Genomic DNA, 22,381 nt, shown 5'->3' with positions numbered 1-22,381 from the left:
TCTGGTAAATTTAAAGTCTCCCCTGTATTATTGCAAAGGCCGATTTCAAAAATAAATATTAGGGGTAAAAAGGCTGTAGACAAATTATTTTATTTTTTGTTAAGCTCTTATTTTGTAATTCTTACTAACATTACCAAATGATACAATCCAAGGAGAATGTTAGTAATTATACATCATTCCTCAGGAAGTTTCAAAAGGGAATTAATCTCAGATTCATTACAAATAGCACTGTGTGAGTCAAGGGGACTGCAGTCCCCACTGTCCATTTTACTCCATAATGTGCTTTCATGCTATCACTGAAGTGGTGAATAAACAATTAAGAAAACATTTGTAGATAAGCATTACTAAAAAAACCCACCCTAGACTTCCAGTTACTGCTAAGATTCCTCTCCAGCAAAATTTCTGGGCTTCTCTAACCCTGAAAATGTTCTTCTTCATGGCCAAAAGAGCCCGACGGAGCATATGCCTAGATTTGTTCCAGAAGGAGCATTAGGCAAACCCACCTACACACCACACATGTGTTGTCTTACTGGCAAAGGTGGTTCTGGGCTGCCTGCCTCACACCCAGTTGTTTGTGGAGCAGTCACTTTTTTTACTTAGTAAACTTTTCAGTGTAGTGGTACCTTAAAATGCATCTGCCCACAAAACATAAAAACATATCTGCTTAAAAACATATCTGTCCACGAAACTGAACTGTGCTTCTACACAGCACCACATCAGCTGAAACTCTCCCTGTAAGCTCAACTCAGCATCTGTAAGATAGGGCATGGTACAAAACCACAACTTGCCACTGTCCCCCCACCAGCTGAAGAGAAAAAATGCTCCATGTGAAAGTATGTATGTCTTGCCAAGAAAGAACCAAGGATCCTAACTTACAGATGGAGAGCAAATTCCCTGTGGCAGATGGGGTAGGTTCCCCACTCACAGAGGACCCACACCATTACAAGATTTCAGGTGAAAAGGGTGCTCTAAACCAGCCAGGAGCTGGATGAGTTTCCCAGGTACATCCATGTCAGTGAATATACTATCTCACTTCGGAATTTCTGCATCCAGAAGAGACATTATTCACAGTATCTGATTTGGAAATGGGTCTGAAAACCCATCTCAAATTTCAACCTTGACGAAATCGCACACCCTCTGTGGGATGCGCCACTATCATCATTTGTCTAATTTGGTAGAAATAACATAATTTTATGGTCTAAATTAAACTAAATTCCACTCTTGGTGGAAATACTGCTTTGGATGAATTGTGGGTGACTGTGACTGTGAAAGAGCAGCAGGATCTGGTGTCTCCACTGGACAGGCTGGAGTTCTGTACACACCCTAATGCATAAACCAGCATTTAACATTGATCTAAAGAGGCCCAAATAAGAACTTCAATCTAAGAATGAAAAGCATTATTCCACATACCTCTCAGGAATGAACTTCTCAGGCTCTGGCCAGAACTCAGGGTTATGGTGGAGGTGTCCAACTGCAGTTTCAATGACAGCTCCAGCTGGAATATGCTGCCCCAGCACCACACAGTCTTTAGCTGCTTCCCGAGTGAATCTGCAATGTCATGTATCCTATATGATTAATAAAGGTTAAAAACACAGCAGGAGAGATCTATAAAAGTAAATCTCTTCAGCTGACCCTACAATTTCCAGAGTAACACTTTCTCAGTAGATAAATACAACAACTGTTGCTGATGCTAGTGCATCTAGAAGCCCATAGCTCCAGCCCAGACAGCTAATCTTTGCCCTTTTCAAAGGGAAGAATTTGTGACTATGTACCATTTTCCAAGGCAATAACTGTTAAACTGCAACTTTACTGTGAATGTTGGATTTAGACTAATTTTTTATGAAAATTGCTGATGAGATGTATCTATCATCTCTAATTAAATAAGTACAAAGAATATGATGGTTTGTTTTCAGGAAAAAAAAAAAGGACACCAAATATAGTTTGGAGTTTGTTTATTTGAGAAGCTCCCCCACGTTGGTACCTGAAACTTAGCAAGAGATGTAATATTAGGGCTAGGTGTTCTGCTGCAGCTGCCACTACAAAAATACAACTAATTCATAAGCTTTGGAAAACCTCATTTCACATACATGCATCAAAGACAGCCATGATGTTAGCAAAAAAACTCTGCACTCTCCTCCCACCCCCTGGTGACAGGTGACAGAGTAGGACTGTCCAGAGAAACCTCATTGTGACAAGAAGACTGAAAAAAGCCACCTGCCAAAGCCAAGCTTGGGTCTGTAAACCTTACAAAAAATTGTGTGTGGGTGTGCATGTGTGGTGGTAGGTTCTGATCTAGAACATCTGGTGCTTCAGTGGTCACTACAGATCCCAAATCAACCCAGAGCCAGGTGGGTGCCCTGCTGTCTCAGTCTGGGAGCTATTCCCTGGCACCAGCTGCGAGCACAGGGGCAAGACAATGTGCAGGAGCTCCCTTTCCTGCTTCCCACACTCTGCTTAAAAAGTTGAATAAAGATTTCAGTTTCAGGGCTGTCAGTCTGGTATCATTACAGAAACACATTCTTTCCTTGCTGTCACCCATCTCTCTTTCTCAGACAAATAAATAACAAAGGCTCCAAACCTGCAACAAAACACTGGCATGCTAAAAAAATTGCATTGACAAGCTATTCTTTTCATTCTTACATGAATTTGGTGGAAACATGAGTTCTGCAGAAGAAAGTTCTCTGGATAGTAAGTTCATTAAAAAAAAGAAAATCAACTCATTTTATAACAAACTTGGCTGCTACGGATTTTTCCCCTAACTCAGCATTACCATTGTCATAGGCAATTAACATCTTTCAGAGGCACTGGGCTGTCCTATCCATTCCACATCCATCAGAGTAAAAGCCAAGTCAATAAACAGCACTGAAAATGCCAACCAAAATTTCAGAATAACTTTGCTCCATTCTCATTCTGTTTCCCATCTGACAAACATTAATTGTTTCCCAGTGATACAGACAAAACTCAAAGACCCTTGTTGCTTTAACCACTTATGTGTTTCCACTTATGTTCCATGTATAACACAGTAAAGCCCCATCACCTCATCCAGGAGCAAATATCTTTGACGTTTACTCTCTGAACTTCCAATCTTTGTGAACATATAGAAGAGAATATGATTTAAAGTTTTTCTATTTTAAGGTGCTTGCAATCACAGGTTAAATTTTTCAAAGGCTCTCACAGCAAGTTCAGCTTTGGCTCCTTTCCAGTCATTTGAATTTTTCCTCCAGCTTCACAAGAAGCAGTGCAACGGGCTGATCACTTTGAAAAGTTCCATTCCTTAACATTTGTATTTATGTTTGTGATAAGTCAGAACTTCATCAAACAATCTTCTAACTTCTTTTTCCCTTGTTTTCAGTTCATCAACATAGTAGAATTAGTCTTGTGTGAATCAGGACAAAACTTTCAAAAGTTAATGGATATTGCCATTAGTTTAGCTATGTTAGTATAATGCAGTACTAAGTGAAAATGTGCTGAAGTTAAATACACATGTAAAATACAGCTTTCTGGATGTGCAACCCTCCACAGATCAGGGCCTTAATGACCAATGAGCTAGGGCAGGTCTTTGGTCTGTATCTCTGAAGCTTGATGCACACAGAAGAAGCAGCATCTGGCTTTCTAAGGCCAGGCCTGCTTCAAAATGGCTCCATCCTCTAACCTTGGGGGGATGTGGAGAATGGTGAGGAAGCAACCTTGGCCAAGCCACTGTAAAAAAGCACTTCAGAAATACCAGAATTAGCCAGCTTTCCTTCAATAGGCCACATTATATCTTTCAAATGCACAAAGCAGTATTGATGTTGGCACAGAGACTAAGAGACCATAGGTCTTCCAACAACAGATTTCCATTTTATAGAGCTAAGGAGCTATCCTGTGGAATCAGAAGGTAAAAACTCCAGATACCTGAATGCAGGTGGGTAAATGCGCAATGTCTCTGCAATCACCATGTCCAGATAAGGGAGTTCTTGTACATTTTGGTAATCAGGGACCATCTGAAAGGGCAGAAAGAAAGGAACAATTATATTTTCTCATATTTAAGAGCTAAACTCATCTCAGATTAGCTTTTAAATCATCTGTTTTTTACTGGGCATCTTTCCTGTAGAAGGACTCGATGTCTCATCTAAAACAGTAAATGATAAAATTATACAAAAATGTGGGCAGTAATTAAATGTGTGTATAACATTCCTTTCATCATCAAAATGCTTTGGTGCACAGCCCAGATGAAGATATAATAATAAATCAACTTGCTAGGAAGTATTAAAAACAGGGCATTACACAGAGCATTAATAGCTACAACAGAGCTATCGCTTTATACATGCACCAAAATCTGCACAGGACCCTTGTTTCTTCCCAAAGACAAGAGCGCGGCTCACACTTTGTTCACAAGAAACAGCAAGTCCTGCAGTTACTCTTGTTGATGTTGGAACAAACCCTTTGCCCCTTCCCAGTTATAGAAATAAAGCTAAGAGCTAGTGCTGTGATGCCTGTGGAGGGGTGGAAGTGGCACTGGAAGAAATGGGCACCCCGATGAGGAACAGCAGGCAGTGGCAAATTGCTCTGCCAAGAAGGGGGGTGCTGAGGTACAGCTCAAATCCCACCTGGCAGGACTGCAATAGTGCCTGGGTAGAGAAGCCTGTTTCCTCCTGCGGTCACCCCTTGTTTAATGCTTAATTCTGCATAGTGGTCAATGCCTGAACCCACATTTTCATAAGTGTACAAAGCCACCCAGCCCTTGACAATGAGTGGTAGGCACTAAAACCTGAATAGGGCTGTAGCTCAGAAGACTTTTTCCTCTGACTGGAAGCAAAGGGACAATGAGAGACACCAAACCATGGGTGCCCACCAGCAGCAGTGACAGAACTCAGCACATGGATAAACAGGGAATTTCTTCCAATGGAACCTTCCTTGGAAAGAGGATATTTTCCCTGTCTTATTCAGTGCTCTCGGCAGAGGGCAGCCAAAGAACATCAAATAACCTCATCAGGAAAGTGGAGTTTTGTTTTAAATTAGAGCATCTCCTAAAGACTGACACAGAGTAAATTGGAGAAAAGCACAGACGTCAGACTAGACTAAACCTTTTATGAAGATTTGGGGCCCCTGCCGTTCACAAAGGGGACTGGATTCCATCCTTCCTTTATTTACTACAGCACTTTTCATGTATAATGCATATTTTATTGAATTTTCATGCAAAAACATATGGTACATACTGAAAATACTAAGCAGAGAACAACTCCAGATGATATGCAGAAAAGGCATACAATAGAACAAGGATACCTTGCTGGATTAGGGTATCCCACTTATTCAGCACTAAGCCACCATGCACCATTTCACATTAGCTGATCTTTTCTAGGAAGGAAATAGATACATTCTATTATCCCCATTTTTTGGCTCAGGAAAGAAAAGCAAAATCAGAGAAAGTAATTTGCACAGGCTGAACAGAATCAGCACGTTTGCTCCTCTCTTAGAGAAAAATATACAACTCAGTTTGTCAACAGATGAAGTATTTTGTCAGTATATGTCAAATATTATCAATACAGGAAGTACGGACTGCCCTGACAGCCTTTTTAATATTGCAGTGGTGCCTGCTAACTCAAACCTTTGGCTTAGGTCAATGGTTATCAGACAAAGGACTAGGAGACTAAAAGCCAAAAATGGCCACAATGTCATGAGAACCATGGCTGAAGGCTGTGTGAGGAACTGTGCTCCAATAATGTCGATGGCTAAAACCAAAGACAGGAGGATGATTTTTATCATCCTTGTTTTGCAGAAAGGGGGCTGAGGGCTGCGTAACTTTGGAGGGGGGAGTTGGTGGGAGAATCAGTAGCAGAGGCTGGAAATGCAGGTTCAAATTTCAAGCCTTCATGGCAAAACTACCCTTCTCCATGCCCACATCTCCTTGACGCAAATGCATGCTGTGGTGAGTATTCATTTTTTTCTGCTAATTTTACAACTGTCTTTCAGAACCTTCCTCTGTTCTTTTTATACTGCTCTCCTGCATCTCTTTGAATCCTGGCTAAGCATCTGAGTCCTGTCTCTGCAATCCATCCTGATTTCATGGCCAGGCTGGCTGAGGGAAGAGTTCAGGCTCAGAGAAAATGAGTGGTGGAGCCAAGAGCACACCAAGATGTGTTCGATTCTCTGAACCATGCTCTTTCCACTGGGCCTTTCTGTCTCTCTCATAATCCCTCTACTTACTTCTGGAGTCAATAATTAAGATAATTATATGGTAACCTGATATAATAAGTAGCCACTAAATCAAACCATACATCAGCAAATAATATAACACTAAATTACTGGAGCTTTGACTTGCTCTTTCAAATAGCTTCTATACCTTCAGGGGATTAGCAGCTCAGAAAACAAAACAAAGGTGTAAAACCAGCTGATTTTCCTTAAAAGAAAATTCCTTTTGCTTACATAAAGGGGGTCAGTCAAATGGCAGCAGAGTGAACTCTGCTATCGTGAGCACAACAGACACATCAGTCATTTCCTACATCTGATGCAACTTAATTACTGGCACTTCCATGCTTTTAGCATCAAAGTAGCTGGACCTAATTTAGTAGTTGTTTGCAAGGTCTGACCTACAGCTGCGTAAAGTACACATCAGCCAAGCATCTCTATTTAGGAAGGACAGTTTGTTGCTTTTTTTTCCCTTTCAAAGAAAATATTTTCCATTTGTTTTTCCACTCCCTCTCTTAAAAATATGCCTTTAGCCAAGCACATTTCAAAGGAGCGTAAATATGCTTTTCTCCCTAAATGTCCCTATTTATATCTATCAACTGCTGGCAGGTTTGCTGGGGTGAGGGTTGGTGTTGTGCAAACGTGCCACTTTAACCCCCTGCAAAAAAAAAAACAAAAAACAAAACCAACAACAAAAAGTATAAATTGCCTTGTACTGAAGATGAGGTATTTTTTCACTAAGAAAGATTCTTGTCTTTAACAAGTAGAGATGGGGTGAAGGAAAGATGTTGCATATAGTAAACCATCCTATATTTTAATTTTGCAGTCACTGCTTTGCACATCAGCTTTTCTTATGCTTTGCACAGCCTTGTAGTGTCTTTTCCTGTTGATGTGGAAGTGAATGGCCATGTAACATCTTGAGGTGTTTCTCTGCACACGTTTCCTCAGTTTGATTTCCAGAGGTGTGATGGTACACCCTCGCTAATCCCAGACCGTTTAATCACTTCTGAGGGGCAGAAAGCATCTAGTTTGGCTACAAACTCTCCTTTATGACTGACAGAAAATCACAGGCCTTTATTCCTTAGAAAAAGATGGAAAATTAATTCTTCATCCCACAGAGTACCCTGAGGTGAAATACCAGCAGTGATTATAAAATTGCCTATGTGCTACACTGATGACACGCGTTTTAATCCCCATATAAATTCCAAGAGAGATAACTACCTTCAGATCCACCTCTGCTTTTCAGTATTGGTTTTAGCATTTTCTAGGCAGGCAAACCTATTTTTTGCCACCACCCTCAGTTAACTTTTAATTCTTCAATGAACAGCAAGGAAATACAAGTGCTGACAGGAGCGGTCTGGCCAATCGCTCTGCGGCAGTTTGAGATGTTACTGTTACCAGTTGCTCGTTCTTCTTTGCTGGCTGTGGTTAGCATCACCACAGCCAAGTCAGCAGAAGGGAACATATGCCTGCACCTCAGTTGCTTCCATACAACGTCCAGAATGAACCAATCTTCAGTGACAGTTGAAGATGAGATACTAACTTTTCCCCAAAGTAGCTGATGAGTGAGGCACAGATCATCCTCCTTTACTGCCTCTGTTTTGGGAATGGTAATTCAAAGTACACATCAGTGAATAAGAGATTTCCACTTATCCTATTGGTCATGGTCTAGTAATGCTCAGCATTCAGAAATTAAAAAAAAAAAAAAAAAAACCAGAGAAAATTTTGTGTAGCTGACAGTGTGACGTGCACCTGAAATCAATTTGGAAGCAGCAACGTCTGCGAGATCACATTCCTCATAACAAGTGCTGCTGAGTCATGGCCTGATACTGAACCAGCTGAGGTTTCTGAGAAATTGCAATTCAAATCTGATGCCTCATGGGCAGGTGTGGCTGTGACAAAGTCCATGTCAGAGAGATGATGTGCAGAGGCAGACCATGAGTTATCTGTGTAGGCATAGTTACATAGTCCACATGGGCTCTCCCCCAAAAAGTAGACTTTGGATAGCAACAGGATAGGAGTCAAAAACAAGCCAGCATCACCCCTGATTTCTCTCACCCACTCCCCTTTCAAATTGCCAAAAGAGATGTTCAGACAACAGCCATTCACAAACAGGCCAATAATGTTTCTTGATCAAATGGATCAAAAGCTGCTGATAGATCAAGGAATCTGCCTGGAGTTTTGACCTCTATTGGTCACCTCTAGGAGCTGCTCATCCTCCAACAGATCTAGAGCTTGTGTGCCTCACTCAGCTTCTGAGAGGGGAAGAAATGCAAGACCGGGAAGTACAACGTCAAACTAGGGTTGCCCCATGACAACCTTCCAACAACCATATCAAGAAAGGAAAAGTTAGAGCCAGGACAGCACTCAAAATGTAGATCAATAAAAAAAGGGTTGGGATGGTTTAACAGAAACCTATCTTTTATTTGCTTAAAGAAAGCTTGTCTCATGTTTTACCACTTCTATGACACCATGCTGGAATATCTGTAAAGCACCAAACTAAAACCTCCCTACAGTCTCAGGCAGCAAGATAGGGATAGAGTTGATGAAGTAAAATTTCTTAGCTTTATCCTCAGAACTTGAACCAAACACCTAAAAAATGCTTAAGACAGTCCTCATGCAATATTTACTGCAAATTATTTCTTACTGGAAATCCTTTCTTTCTGTTGTCTGCAGTCCAGCCTGCACCTGCCAAGTGAGATGTCCCTTTGAGGCATGGCACCAGGCAGAACCAGCCCATGCTGCTAGGGAAACATGACCCTGAAGCTCCTGAGTCCCGCTCATTCTGAGAGGCAGCTCATGGCAGAAGTTGTTGCCTTAAGATAGAAAAGAGCCTGCCTAAAATCACCAAGTGCCTGTTAGCCACTTCCAGTGACAGAGGCCTACAGAATCTTTCAGTAAAATATTAAATTCTTGACTACAGAATCAAGGACAAGGTTCAGGAATGGAAAATAGGACAATAAGCCTGATTTCCAGATTAAGATGTGGCAGTAAGAGGCTTTCTAAACTGCCTACCACTTCTGAAATTCTTAGAGCACACCTTGGTAGCACTGAAGCCTCTATCAGCAGCACTGTGCCTTCTCAGATACTCTCAGGAATGAACATTAAACCAAGTCTTCAGCTCCATCCCCTCATGCCTCTTTTCCCAGAAGCAAGGAAAGGCTATCCAAAACACGTATTCCTAAGCTTTTTTTTTTATTCCTTTATTCCATGTGGGTTACATACCACTTTTCTCATCTGCTTGGGTTGTCATTCAAATGGAAGTTTGTCAGACTCTCACCCCCACCCTCAGTGGATGCTCACTGGGTTTGGGAAAGTTACTTTGCTCATTGAGGCACTTCCCAAGATATGACAACACAAAGTGCTTCAGACACGTCAAACAAATTCTTCCCAGCTCCTCCTAAAGACTGTGAGTGCCAAATAAATTTAGTATTACAGATCTCTTTTCAAGTCACTTACCAGTCACCATCACCTCTAATTCCACCTCTCTCTGGGTTTACTACCATGCAAGTCCACTCAGCATAGACAGAAGAAGGTGCTGATTTGAAGGCCACGTTCAGAGCTGGTGGGAAAGGCCGGTGCACCAGTTTCACACTGATAACCACATTACACGCAGACCTTGCAGCCAAACTCCCTCCCTTGCTTTGGTGCAAATCCACAGAGCTCCCTGGGGCTGTATCAGTGTAAGGGAGAGGAAAATGCGGTTCTAAGTATGCACCAAATAGTGCTGGGGAAAGAGCCAGAAGGTATAAGGTTACACCAATGTCAACTTACTTTAATGCTACTTTGCTTTTTGAATCAAAGACTTTAGCTCCTGACAGAAGACAGACCTGCATTACCTCCAGTGGCTTTCACGGTGCTAAAATGAAGTCTTTGTAGCATCACTGCTCACAAGGAAACTTCTGTGAGATAAAAATACTTCCTGAAACTGAACAGTGTCCCGAAACCAAACAGATAAACATAAAAGCTGCAACCAAAACAGTCAGAAATTCTCTTCCACCTACATTACTACTGACACATGGCAATCAGCAAGAACAGAACGAGTGCCATCAGGTAGAAGATCCAGGAAAAAAAAAGAAAGTCAGGAAAAGAGAAGAAAACCGCTAAGGAAATCCTTTTTTAGGCAAGCTACAAATGAAAAGAAACAAGAAAAAAACTTGTTTCAATTTTGGTTTTGTAAATTCGTCAACTTTACCTAATCCCAGATTCCCATACCAAGAGAACTGTGTGCCCTCAAATGAAAATCAAATAAATAACTGTGAGACTGGGTGCCTGGAGTACTCTGCTGTCATGAAGGAAGGGCCAGATCCCCAGTGTGCTGATATTGCCAAGCCAGGCAGCTTTTCATACACAAGTGCCCTCACTACACTAGTTTTTATTTTTTTACTTAGTTGGGTGGGGAAGAATAGCTCCCCTCTACAAGTGGCTCCCTACCTGTATGCGATGCTTGCCTAACTCCAGCTATTTGTGGATGGGGTATAATCCCTGGCCATGCATTGTAGCAAGCTAAGCTCATCAGAGGCACAGACATTGCCTCTTTCTTGCCTCCTTAAAAAACACTCAGCCCCCAGGAAATCGGCCCCGGTTCTCTCTGCAGCCCACCGAGGCTCAAAGTCTCTCTTTCTACACTTGTCTGACACAAAATTTCTACTTGGGTGGCAGAAATGCTGAATGGTGAAGGATCCCAGTGGGAGGGAGGCAAGGAGGAAATTAAACAGGAGAAAGGACTGCCAGAGGCCCAAAAGGCTGCGAAAGAGAATTATAAAACTGGGGTAGGTCTGTCCGAAGGGCATGTCACCAGTCCAAAGCACATTAACCACTGAAGTTCTTGCAAGACTTAATCCTTCCTGCCGTGGAAGTGTCCCTTGATGGTTGCTGCAGATCTACAGGAATAAAGAGGAGGGATTTTTTTTTTTCCCTCTCAGCAGACATTCATGGTATCACATAAGAGCCAGATGATTTAATTTAATCATTCCTGCTCCAGCTGGTATTTTCTGTATGGAGGTGACAGTGCTTTAAATTAGGGCCTTGCATATAAAAGGCCCGTGTGTTTAGTTTAATCAAATGTTCATTTCCTCACGTTATGTTTATATTAAAGGGCATCAGCATGAATTTTCGTTCTGCAAATAGAGGCTATCTTATGGGCTATGAAGTGAGGTCATCTTTGGTCGTTCTTCAACTCTATATCAGCCTTACAGACTGAGAGGTGACTCAGCTCCAGGCACGCAACTTGGGGAAATATGTCCTAGAGAGCACAGTCCAACCTATGAGGAGATCAGGAGATTTTACACAAAATAAATTACTTCTGTAATTCACCCTTCTTGAGCCACTGGCTTCTTAAGTCATTGGTTGCAGCAATTGCTGGATGAGACCTTTCCTGAATTAGTAAACAGGCAAACATTCATAGCAAAGAAACTGCAAGATTCTCTCATCACTCAGTGTAATTATTATTTGCTCCGACAAGGGCAGGTCAGTTTTAATACCATACAACATTTATGTTGCGCCTGATGCCTTGAAAACATTTTATGTACATTAGGTGTAGTAAGACAACAATAAGACTTTGCCTTTCTGTGGTTGTTTTTCCCCTGAGGCTCACGAAGCGTTTAGCAAACATTAATTAGTTGGTCATCTTCCAAATGCATGTGTGAGGTGCTCTTGGTAAATACTCCCTCCCTCTGCACAAGGGGCCAGCAGAGGTGCTGAAAACTGAGACCATCAATTTACGACCTTAAGAGTCGAGCACCTACCATCTGAAGCCTTCATAAGTAGCCTGATTTTTTTTTTTCAGCCTCAGTGTGACTCCTGTTCATAAATAGGCAAATACTGCTCTGAATGCATAGACTTAAAGTGACCAAAAAAGAAATAAATCCATTGCACGGCATTTCAATATGTCTTAAACAAAAAAGAGCTTTGTTTGGTTTCAGCTGCCAAAACTGTAACTCACGGTCCAGCCTGTCCTTGAGAAACTGATGTTACTAACAGTACAGAACGTAAAATGTTTCTGGTGTCAAAGCTTGCTGTAGACTTCTGCATCTCCTACAGGTAATACAAGTAAAATCTACAGGTAAAAGCCATGTCCAGTCATAGCTCCAAATTTTAGCATGTGTCCTTTCTACAAAGCACAAAGGAAAAGTTTGTTCCTGTTGAAACTTCTCAAGTTTAACTGAAAAGATGAACAATGGAAAAAGAAAGGGAAAAAAATTATTTTCTAACCAAAGCTATTCAATGCCTTTTCCTCTTTTGCTCCCTCTGGAAAGTGCTAACTGCCTTGGATACAACAAAGCAATTTGCAACTGGTATGTGAAAAAAATTGATAGTACTTGAAACAGCTTTTGTGTTTTCTTCCTCCAGTGCATGAAGAAGACCTTTTTAAAAAAAACAAAACTATATGCCAGTCGAAAACCCGCTACCACAAGCTCAGTGGGGAGCTGGCTGTGAGAAGGGGTGTCTGCTACCATGACACTAACCTATGAAAAACCTCTCTAGATATTCAGATAAAGCTGTCTGCAACAAATCCTGACAGATGCCTATTCAAGGATTTCTTTCCTTTTATTCCCTTACTCTATCTCTCTCCATCTGGGAACATAGAAATTTTCCTAAGCCTGTTCATGCTTAGATTTAGTGAAGCCATCATGGTGTCATGTTCTGGTGCTGTTTTGTGTCTTTGCTCTCCTCTATCCTTTGTAGAGCAGCACGGTACGACTGTCCATCTGTTTATGATTTACTTCTCACAATGACTTGGTCCTGATTACACAGATAGTCACAGTAGGTTATTCAAGGTCCAACTGGACCTCTATAATGACACTCAAACTGTACCCAAGTTGTGGGAATGTTTCCAATCAAAAAAAGGCCAGTGGAAAAACTCCACCAGGACCTCCCCAAGGAGAGCCTTCCTGTCCTTAATCCCAAGAAGTATAAACAAAACTTTAAAATTTTTATCTGGAATTCTTTTGCAATTATCAGTGTCCAAGTGATCCACAAAAACTGAGGAGAAGACAAGAAAAGAAACCGAGACCGGGGTCTTCCTGATGTTTAAAGATGCATATTGGAGAAGAGATTATAAAGAATAGTATTCGATTCAGGAGACCACATCTTTCGTGGTCTCCTTTAGCACAGACCTGAATCACAGAGTCAGACGAACTGCACCCATTTGCACCAGCTGAGGACAGAGCCTGGGGAGTGCAGCTGTTTGGGAGGGGCACTGGGTACTGCCACGGGTAGGAAGCCCTTTCACGTGTACTGACTCACTGGCCCTTGCGAGCACACGGGAGTGAAGGGGAACAAAAGCACAACTCAAAAAGCTGCAGGATGAAGTCACAGGGTCAGCAGTGAGAAAATAGAGAATTCATTTGTAGTCTGAACAAGGTCATTTCTAGCATGTTTTAGGATGATATAAGACTTTACAGGGAAGGCAAATGGAAAGTATTGCTCATTTCTTCTGCTTTATGAGTAAGCTGCTTTGGCCTTTATTTATTTATTACCTCACAGTCCCACAACGTCCTGGTGTGAAGACCAATTTGCTGTTCTTTCTTTCTTGCTTCTCAAAAATACTTTCGCTTCTTAAACCTGATCCTTTCCTGTCTCAGGGCCTGGCTACCTCACTCATTTACCTCTGTATTTCCAAGGATACCCTTATTTTTACAATTTTCAACACCTCGCCTTTGTGCTGCCTTTTCACTTATGGCCACACTACTTTAATGCTCAGTATTTTATTCTTTATTTGTCTTTTTCAAAGCTCTATCCTGCATCAAGTCCCAAAAGTTCTGGAGTGCAGGGGAACCTGGCCAACACAGTGGCACCCACCTGGGTATGAGCCAGCCCTGACAGGGAGGCCACTCGATCCAGATGCCATTGAGACACAAAGGTGGCACCCACAAATTGACACGTCATAGAATCATTCAACATAAAAAAGCACTTTTAAGCCAGAAAAGTGCATAAACCATTGTGTTCTGCAGTGGGTTCACTAGCAGCTTTGCCCATATAAAATAACTAATAAAGGATGGTATCCTTTGCCCTTTTAGCACGAGTTGTGGCACAAAGACCTAGAGATATCTTAGATGGGCTAATCTGTGGGGAGGGATTTTCTAAGTACCAAGATGAAGCACAGCTGTAGGCTTTTTCTGTAAAGGGCCTGTCACACACATGAGAGCAGCTAGCATATTACCAACCCTGATCACTCAAACATTATGAGTGAGGCCCCAACATACTTAGAAATTGGCTGGAAAACACATGAGATTTATGACAAATAACAGTATTTTGAACTTCATATGCCTTCTGGCCTCTGAACAGGGATTCATGTTTTCAGTCTTACCTTTTCAACTAGAAACCTTTTTTACTTTACTTTTTTTATTGGTTGTCTATTGTTTTAATAATGAAATATGAGATTCTGGTTATACACCTGACTTCAGTGTTGAGTGATTTGAGAGAATACAAAACAAACACCAGAGACTTGCAGCGTGATGGCAGGATGCCGGTAATATTCCATTTACAGAGCACCATGGGCCATCCCTGCCTGCCCTTTGGCCATCTGCTGCTAGTGCAGGTCTAAAATCACATAGACTTTTTTAAAAAAAGAAAAAAGTCTACAAGACCAGGAACTTCATGTGAATAAACATCAGAAAAGTGTGAGCTGCCCCTCAGAGTGCCCACAGTATTGTAGCACACATTTGGGGGGGTGGGGGGTGCTGCAGGGTGTTACTATGAGGGGGGGACCTCAGGGATTATCCAACCTCCTCTTGAAAATGCCAAACTTGGTACCTTGGCAAAGTTTGACACAGAACAAAATTGAAACATGCAGGCAAAGTAATTGGGGGGGGAGAGGGAACTGTGCTGAGTCTATATATAGCATTCCGTTTCTGCTGAGTTCTAGGGGGAGGTGGGGAAGGGAGGAAGTGAGGGGGAGAGAGGGAGTAGAAAGATAAATTTTGGTCGTTGCTGTTATATGTAGACCCACTTATCTATGGCCAAAGCCTAAACATCTGTGTGATTCTAAATGAAGAAATTTAATTTAAAAGTAAAAAAATTAAAATCAGGAAGAAAAAAAAAAAAACAGGGAAAAAACAGGACTTCTTGCTTCTCACACCTACCCTTATGTATAAATAGAGACTATCTGACTGATGAAGGGTGCTTATTATTTCTTTTACTTCTATGTGTATAAAGAAATCTACAATACTTTCTAGCAGAAAGGTAGGATAATTAAAAAGCCAGTGGTATGTTTCTGCTATTTCAACTTTGCTGCTCTGGTTTAAATGACACCTTGCAATATCTCGATAGCCCCCATCATAGCCTCAGTCATATGTTACTTAGATCGCACTAAAGAAAAAAAAAGCAGGGGGGAGGTTGGCTCAATTATGAAAGAAAAGATTTTTGAAAGCAGGTTACTTGGGATCATATTCTCATATTCTGCCTGCGTTACACCTCTTGTAAGAAATGTGCTGGTAAAAAGGGCAAGGGGATGTGATCCCCTTTTGCACCTCTTGCATACTTAGACCTGCCTTCTGCCAGTGTAACTTGGAGCAACCTCGTGGCTTTCCCTGCCTTAAGTCCCAGGATATTTGTGATCCAGCTCAAAAGAGCCAGAGCATCTTGCACTTCTGTCCATATCCACTGCTTTTGCTAGCACATTCATTTCCTATTTTACATGACAGCACACTAAGAGAGATTGGTATTAGTACTTTTGGCCTCTCTTCATGTGCACACACACGTGTACATGTGCATTCTCTGTAACGCATCCATCTATTTGAAGTGGAATAAAAATGACTAAAAAATATATATAATCTTTAAATCTCAGAAGATTCAAAGTGTCAGTGCTATGAAGTCAGAAAATTCATTCCAAGTCCTATTTATCTAGGTCAGGATGTGGGAAGACTTTTTTTTGTGTTCTGCATATGCACGTCACTGCTTTTGCTCCCTGGTACTGCACAGGCTGGGAGCTGAAGAGCCAAAGATGACAGCTTGCTCCTTGCTTCCAGTGAACTTGATAGAAAAAATCCCTTTTATGTTCCTTATAATGGAGTCTTTCCTCATTTTTACCATAAGAGATGCTTTGACCAGTATATTACAAACACCATGCTGACAGTGCCTATATGTAGCTCTGCCTCAGTGCCACATCACCACTGGCTCTTCTTTAAAGCAGAAGAGAAAAGCACCCTGCAAAGTTAACAAAAGGCTTCATTTATCTCCAGCTGATACCAACATGACAGCAAGAAATGCGGGGTCAGATTCCAGGCACATTATTGCGAGGACAGGAGGAGTGCGGGGAGTAGCTGCTGCGTGGCACAACCATGGGGCTTGTTATCAGAAGGTCAAGTCCTGACGCAGCCTTCCAAGCAAATTTGGGAAAGTCTCTTCCTCTCCTTCAGCACTCTTAATAAGACCGATAAACCTTAATCATGAGATTGTGTGGATACTGCTGGCATGCTCAGTGGACGGCTGCAAATGATGCTCCTGTTTAAAGCCTGTTCATTACATGGCACTAACAGCAAATCCCCTGCTTTTTTTAAGAAAAGATTTTATGTCATGAGTAAGGTCAAGTCCTGGCAGCTAATATTGATATTATACAAAATAAAGGTAAATCTTGAATGGAAAACAAAATTGTGGACAGGCTACCAGAACAGAAATTTTACACATTCCTTCTGCATAAATAAAGAAGTGAACCTAACCTGTGATTAAAGCTTGCTTTACGATGTGTAATTGCTGGGGGAAAAAAGTTATAATAAGTGTTATACACTTACCCACACACCAGCCAAGGAACTCAGCGTTTGCCTACCTTAGCATGGAAAAAATAGCTGTAATTTGAAGTTTAAGGGACCTGCTGTCCTTGGGTTCCAAACAGAGGTTGAGATCCATGGGAATTCTCCCTCTTCTGTGCACCTCTGACCTCTCAAATTATGAAGTGGGAACCATGCAGGGAAACTACTGCTGCTATTAGACCTCTGCAAGAGGAGCTGCACCAAAAGTGGTCCCTGAGCAGACACCACGATGGATTCCTGCAGCCAGTGTCAGGAATTAGAAGCCATGCTCATGCTGCTCTCAGGTCCCATGCTCCCCAAAATCCAGAGGGTGGGCTGTTGAGACAAGGCAATGCCATTCCACTGCATGCGGTGCTACCCGCACATCTCTGCTCCATCCTGGACGGTTCTTCCCTATTTGACTATTTTCTCCACCATGCATTTCTTACTTCATTGAGGGGAGTTACTAATCAGGTGACCCAGGAGTGGTGGGGTTTCCTGTGAACCCAAGATTACTCCAGTGAGGGACAGAGCCAGTGCTTTGCTTGGTGTTGGTGCACTCCTTCCTCACTAAAGCTGAAAGATGGCTCGTGTTCAGAGAGTGCTGCGCACGATCAGGCTCCAGACAGGATGCAGCAGGCTCAGCTTGGTGGGAAATGAAAGGAATATAGACTCTCTTGTCAGCTTGACTTGGTCTTAATAATGTTTAAATATCCGAAGGTCACTAAATTAGAGTTCAGAAACTTGGCACAAAGGCCTTTCTCTAAGATTATCTAGGTTTACTGAAGTAAGACAACAAAACAGAATAAACTGAACTGAGCAAAACCAACAACTGCTGCTGAGATGTTATTTTTCTCATTAAGCCTATATGCTGAGCCTATAGAGAAGGCAGCATTTCCTGTCTCTCTTGCTGACAGTTCAGTATTAGGGCACAAAGGCAGGTCACTGTCCTTGGCGATGCGGTAAACAAAGATAAGAGCTGAAAGCAACAGAATATTTTTTTAACCCTGATAATTCACTCAGTATAAATTCCATTGTGGAGAGATTTATTGTTTACTTAGAACTCCTCAGAAGAGCTCCTTGAGAATGCGCTGGACACAAAACACACATTTCAGCTGAAAGCATTGGCTAGGCCTCCTCAGGGCATCTGCTACTTGTCCCTGGATTCATGTGTATGAAACGTAAGCAAACCTGCCAGAAAAAAGCAGTCTCAAATATTTGCCCAAATCTGCTTGTTATCTCGGGGTGGGAACTTAAACAGATGTCTTCAACGGGCAGCCATGCTCATGAAAATGCTTTGTCAAAACAAAAAACACCACTGCTTTCCTTCTCTGCTTGCAAAATGTCTGCAGCAGAGCAGCACAAGAGTGAAAACCATTGGTACATTATTTAATACTTAGTAGAAGAAGGATCAGTCTTCCCTCTGCTTGCCCCAAATAAAACTCCCCATTTTCCTCCCCTCACAGCACATTTCCCCAAATGCAGACAATACCACACCACTACAGAGGGAAGCATGAGAGGACGTCACCATTGCCAACAGCAGAGACTGCCTTATCTTTTCCATGTAATGGCTCAGAAGCTTAAAGCAAAGCAAAAGTTTAAGCATTTGCTGATTAGCCATGTAGGGCATCAGATGAGAATTTGGGAGCTGTGGGTGCTGCCACAGATGAGGCCACTTAATCCCGCTGTGGCTCCCCTTTCCACTCGGGAAGCAGAAATAAAACCTCTCCAGCAGATTGCCTGGGCCCTCTGAAAGGTGCATTTGGTAGTCTTCCACCAGGAATACCAGATAACTTCAAACCCAATCAGATCAGATTTAGGCAAACTGCTCCCCAGAAAAGCATAGAGTCAGGACTGGAAGAACAACAAGGAATTTCTCATGGTTAGTGCCATACGTTTTACCTTCCCTACCTTTTCATAGGGTCTCTGGATCTCAACAGAAACAAGAAGGTTTGTTGCAATGCTGGTTTTCAACATGTGTTTACTGGGGTCATCCTAGGATTGGCAGAGATGGATTACCTATAGCCTTGGGCTGTGCTATAAAATGGATTGTGAGTTTGTTTCTGTTTCATTTTCTGAAAGAACTATAAACTTAGCTGTTGCTAAAGTTTCTAACAGCATTCTTGGGCATAGCTTTTGTAACCTGATCTCCTCTCTAGAGCCTGCATTACTCGTTGACCACTCTGACTAGCCCCTCTATATTCCTCTGAGCAGTTAAGAGCTCTTCTTTGCTCTCACAGCACCGCAACATCATAGGACACACATGTGCATGTTCCTCTCCCGTGTTTTCAGACCACTACTACTATTGCTCAGTGGGTACCAGTTGCTCTATTGCTTGCAGCAGGCATGTTCTTGCTCTTTTTCAGCTGTTCTCAGAACCTCTCTTTAGCAGCTTTCTTGCCAGATAATCTGGCAACTCAAAGTATAGAAGCGAGTTCTGTTATCTGTTCCAAGGGAAGTTTTTCCAGGAGCACTCAAAGATGTCAAAATCATGGAAGAGTTGTTTACAAAGGTCAGTACACATGGCATCAGCATACCATCCAGCTTCTGATACTGCGGTCAGCCAGGGTTTATCAATATAAGTGGTGGTTCTTGTTGCAGAAAAATAATTTCATTGAGACCAGTCAGCCCACAAACAGAAGCTGAGCGGTTGTGGAGTCCTGAAGAAAACAGCAGTAGAATTAAGCTATCCCACTGTATTGTCATGCACTCATGGAAAAGGAGAAGTATGCCTATAGTCATCACATGTTATCTGATATGTGCTAGAGCAGTATGCACTGATGGATGAACAGTGCTGGGGTTATACCTGACTTTCAGAATTGGAGGCAAATTCAAGCATAGTCTACTTAAAGACACTGGATAGCACAATAAATCAGGAAAACTACAAGCCAACATTTACTGCCTCCTTTCACTGGAGCCATTTGTCCCAATACAGTGAGGAGAATAAACAATATTACCAGGACACTTTTTCCAGGGAACTGTATCTATGGTATAATACATCTTAATGCAGATATACAATAACTAATGCAGATATACAATAACTAAAGCTGGTTATGAGTGCTGGTGGAAGAACCATACGGTACATCTGTCCTGTGTAAACACGAGGCTTCTAAAAGCAGCAAACAACACCCCATCCAGATATGTAAACAGAACACGCACTACACAAACTAGTGCTACTGCCAAGGGGTATTGCTCCAGCAACGTCCCCATGGATCAACATTGGAACATGCCTTGTCTGCCATTCCTCAAAAAGAACTTCTTTTTAAAAAGAAACAAAACTCCAAACTTCAGTGCAACATCTGAAAAAAACACAGTAAATGGATTGTACGTTGTGTAAGCTGCATAAAAGAGAAAAGGAATCAGCCCCTTTTAAACAGTGGTTACAGAACCAAGTCATAGAGCACATCCCCTGCTGGCAGACTTGCCTAATTTGGCTAATAGACTGTTTTAGAATTTGTGTATCAGACAAGAAACAAAATTAAAATATAATGTAAAGGCATTATATCAAACTAAAGATGCTTGTACTGAAAAAAAGAAGTTATACTGATAGAAGCAGTTTTATATTTCTATACTTCCATGTATGCTAGGAAGTTGCATGACATTAACTGCATTGGTTTCTCAGTTAATATAGCTATCAGCTATAGCTATATGATGTATATAGATGAGTATAGCTATATACACATGTGTACACCCACCCACATCCTGTTCTCCCTTCAACACCACACACAGAAATTCACTCTTCTTTTCTATAAGAGCAGCCATTTCTGTGATCTGTAATACATAAAGGGCAATTTATATACATTATTTTTCAACAAAGATCTAATTTAAAAACAAGACGAAAAAGAGGATAGAATAATAAGGCACCCATCCACACGGTATTGACTAAAGTTTTCTATGACAAGCCACTCCACAAGTAAGCATCAGAGTCCCACACTATGACACACTCACACAAACACATGCGTGCACACATGCACACACAAAGGCGAGACTAACAGTTATTTGTATTTCCTACTCTGAGAGACAGGAAACCTCCCTTTGCATCTGCTTTTTTCTCACTAAGAAGAAGAATTTTAATTACAGACACTTGGCAGGAAGCCAATTTTGATTTTTTTTTTAATGACATCTGTCTAAGCATTTTTAAACTTCCTGCTCAATGTAACTTCCTTCATTTTATAGACCAACACCCAGTTTCAGCAGAAAAGAAAAGGGAGTAGCAAATGATTTATTCATTTTTCATGTTAACTCTTATCAGGTATATCAAGCAGTTCATTGTTCTGAGAACCGATGGTACAGAAAGCAGATTTACAGGGGGAATTTAGGACTCAAGCAGTCTGGGAAAGGAAAAAAAAAAAAGAAAACTCACGCATGGAAAAAACCAACACAGTTGTAACTTAACCCTAAAACAACTCAATGGTTCCTGTTGTGCAGACTGATTTTCCTCAGTTCAGCTATGCTTTTGTTCATGAAAAAAAAAAAAAAGAGGGTTGAGAATAGGGTAAAAGTTAGGGCAACATTAAATGATTAAAACTGAGAACATGAGGCATCGTGGCTTGTGGATGCCACCTATGCTTGGCACTGGGCAAATTCCTGCTGCATCAGGGAAGCTCCTCTGGCCTTGGAGAGTGCTACAGAGGTAGAGTCTGGACTTAAAGTCCACATCCCAAGCTGGCACAGCCTCCTGCTTCAGTCAGGTAACTGGGACAGGAATAAGGAATCCTAGAGCGCCTCTACCAAAACTGAATGCAGAAAAAGCAAACATTTAATTTTCAGATGCTGAGCATTAAAACCACCTTCCCTTCTCTTCCTTTCATTCTGCCATTAGTCATGGCTTACAAGGCTGTACTGCATGGCTTGCTGTTTTCCTCCTATACAAGGAGCATGGTGAGCTGAGAGGTGAAAGAGAGAGGACAAAAACCTGCCAGAGAAGGAAAGCTGAATAATGCAGGAGCAGGGAAAGGAGAAAATGCAGGAGCAGAAAACAGGAGAGATGCATTAAAAGTGAGTGCCACGGGATAGAGGGAAGGAAGCAAGGACAGAAGAAAAGGTGGATGAGATAGCAGGCGAGCCACCCTGCCAGCACTCAGGGCTTTTCAGGTATCTCAGCCTTTCCCTGAGATTCAGCAGGGAACCACAGCTCTTGGGCTAGGGGAAGGCTGGGGCCCAGGCTGTGCTGGGGAGCAGAGAGCAGGAGAGCTGGTGAGGAGCGTGGAGGTGCACGTTTTACGCGTCCTTCTGGCCCCCCATTCCCTGCTGCGTTGGAGCTCGAGCCGCAGGTGCGTACCCACACCTGGCTAACGAAAGTCCCAAAGGGATGGGATTTACAATACGTATCTGAAATGCAGCTGGTGTTATCTGTAAGAGTATCTGTCTCGTGGCTGGCCCCACTGCTGGGACACAGGTAAGCCTAATGAATTGTTAATGCCTTGACACCAAAGCTGCATTCTCATTCTTAGCACTAGACAACCTAGATTTTATTCTTTTGG

General features: G+C 42.0%; 1 protein-coding gene across 5 annotated transcripts in view; it reads right to left on the bottom strand.

The window, feature by feature from the left end:
- Positions 1-22,381, bottom strand: part of TBXAS1 (thromboxane A synthase 1) — a 262,385-nt gene that overhangs the window by 3,910 nt on the left and 236,094 nt on the right. For all 5 annotated transcript variants that reach the window (XM_039383165.1, XM_039383168.1, XM_039383167.1 and 2 more), the window contains 2 exons: positions 3,895-3,983; positions 1,411-1,548 (listed from right to left, as the gene is read on the bottom strand). In XM_039383165.1, the coding sequence (XP_039239099.1) occupies positions 1,411-1,548; positions 3,895-3,983 (227 nt within the window). The remainder of the gene's footprint in view (positions 1-1,410; positions 1,549-3,894; positions 3,984-22,381) is intronic.

This window comes from Pipra filicauda, unplaced genomic scaffold (assembly GCF_003945595.2).
Source record: "Pipra filicauda isolate LSUMZ 115617 unplaced genomic scaffold, ASM394559v2 scaffold2_size9829703_pilon, whole genome shotgun sequence".
Classification (NCBI taxonomy): Eukaryota; Metazoa; Chordata; class Aves; order Passeriformes; family Pipridae; genus Pipra; species Pipra filicauda.
Note: the sequence above shows the minus strand (reverse complement) of the source record. Positions and strands in the feature narration are given on the sequence as shown.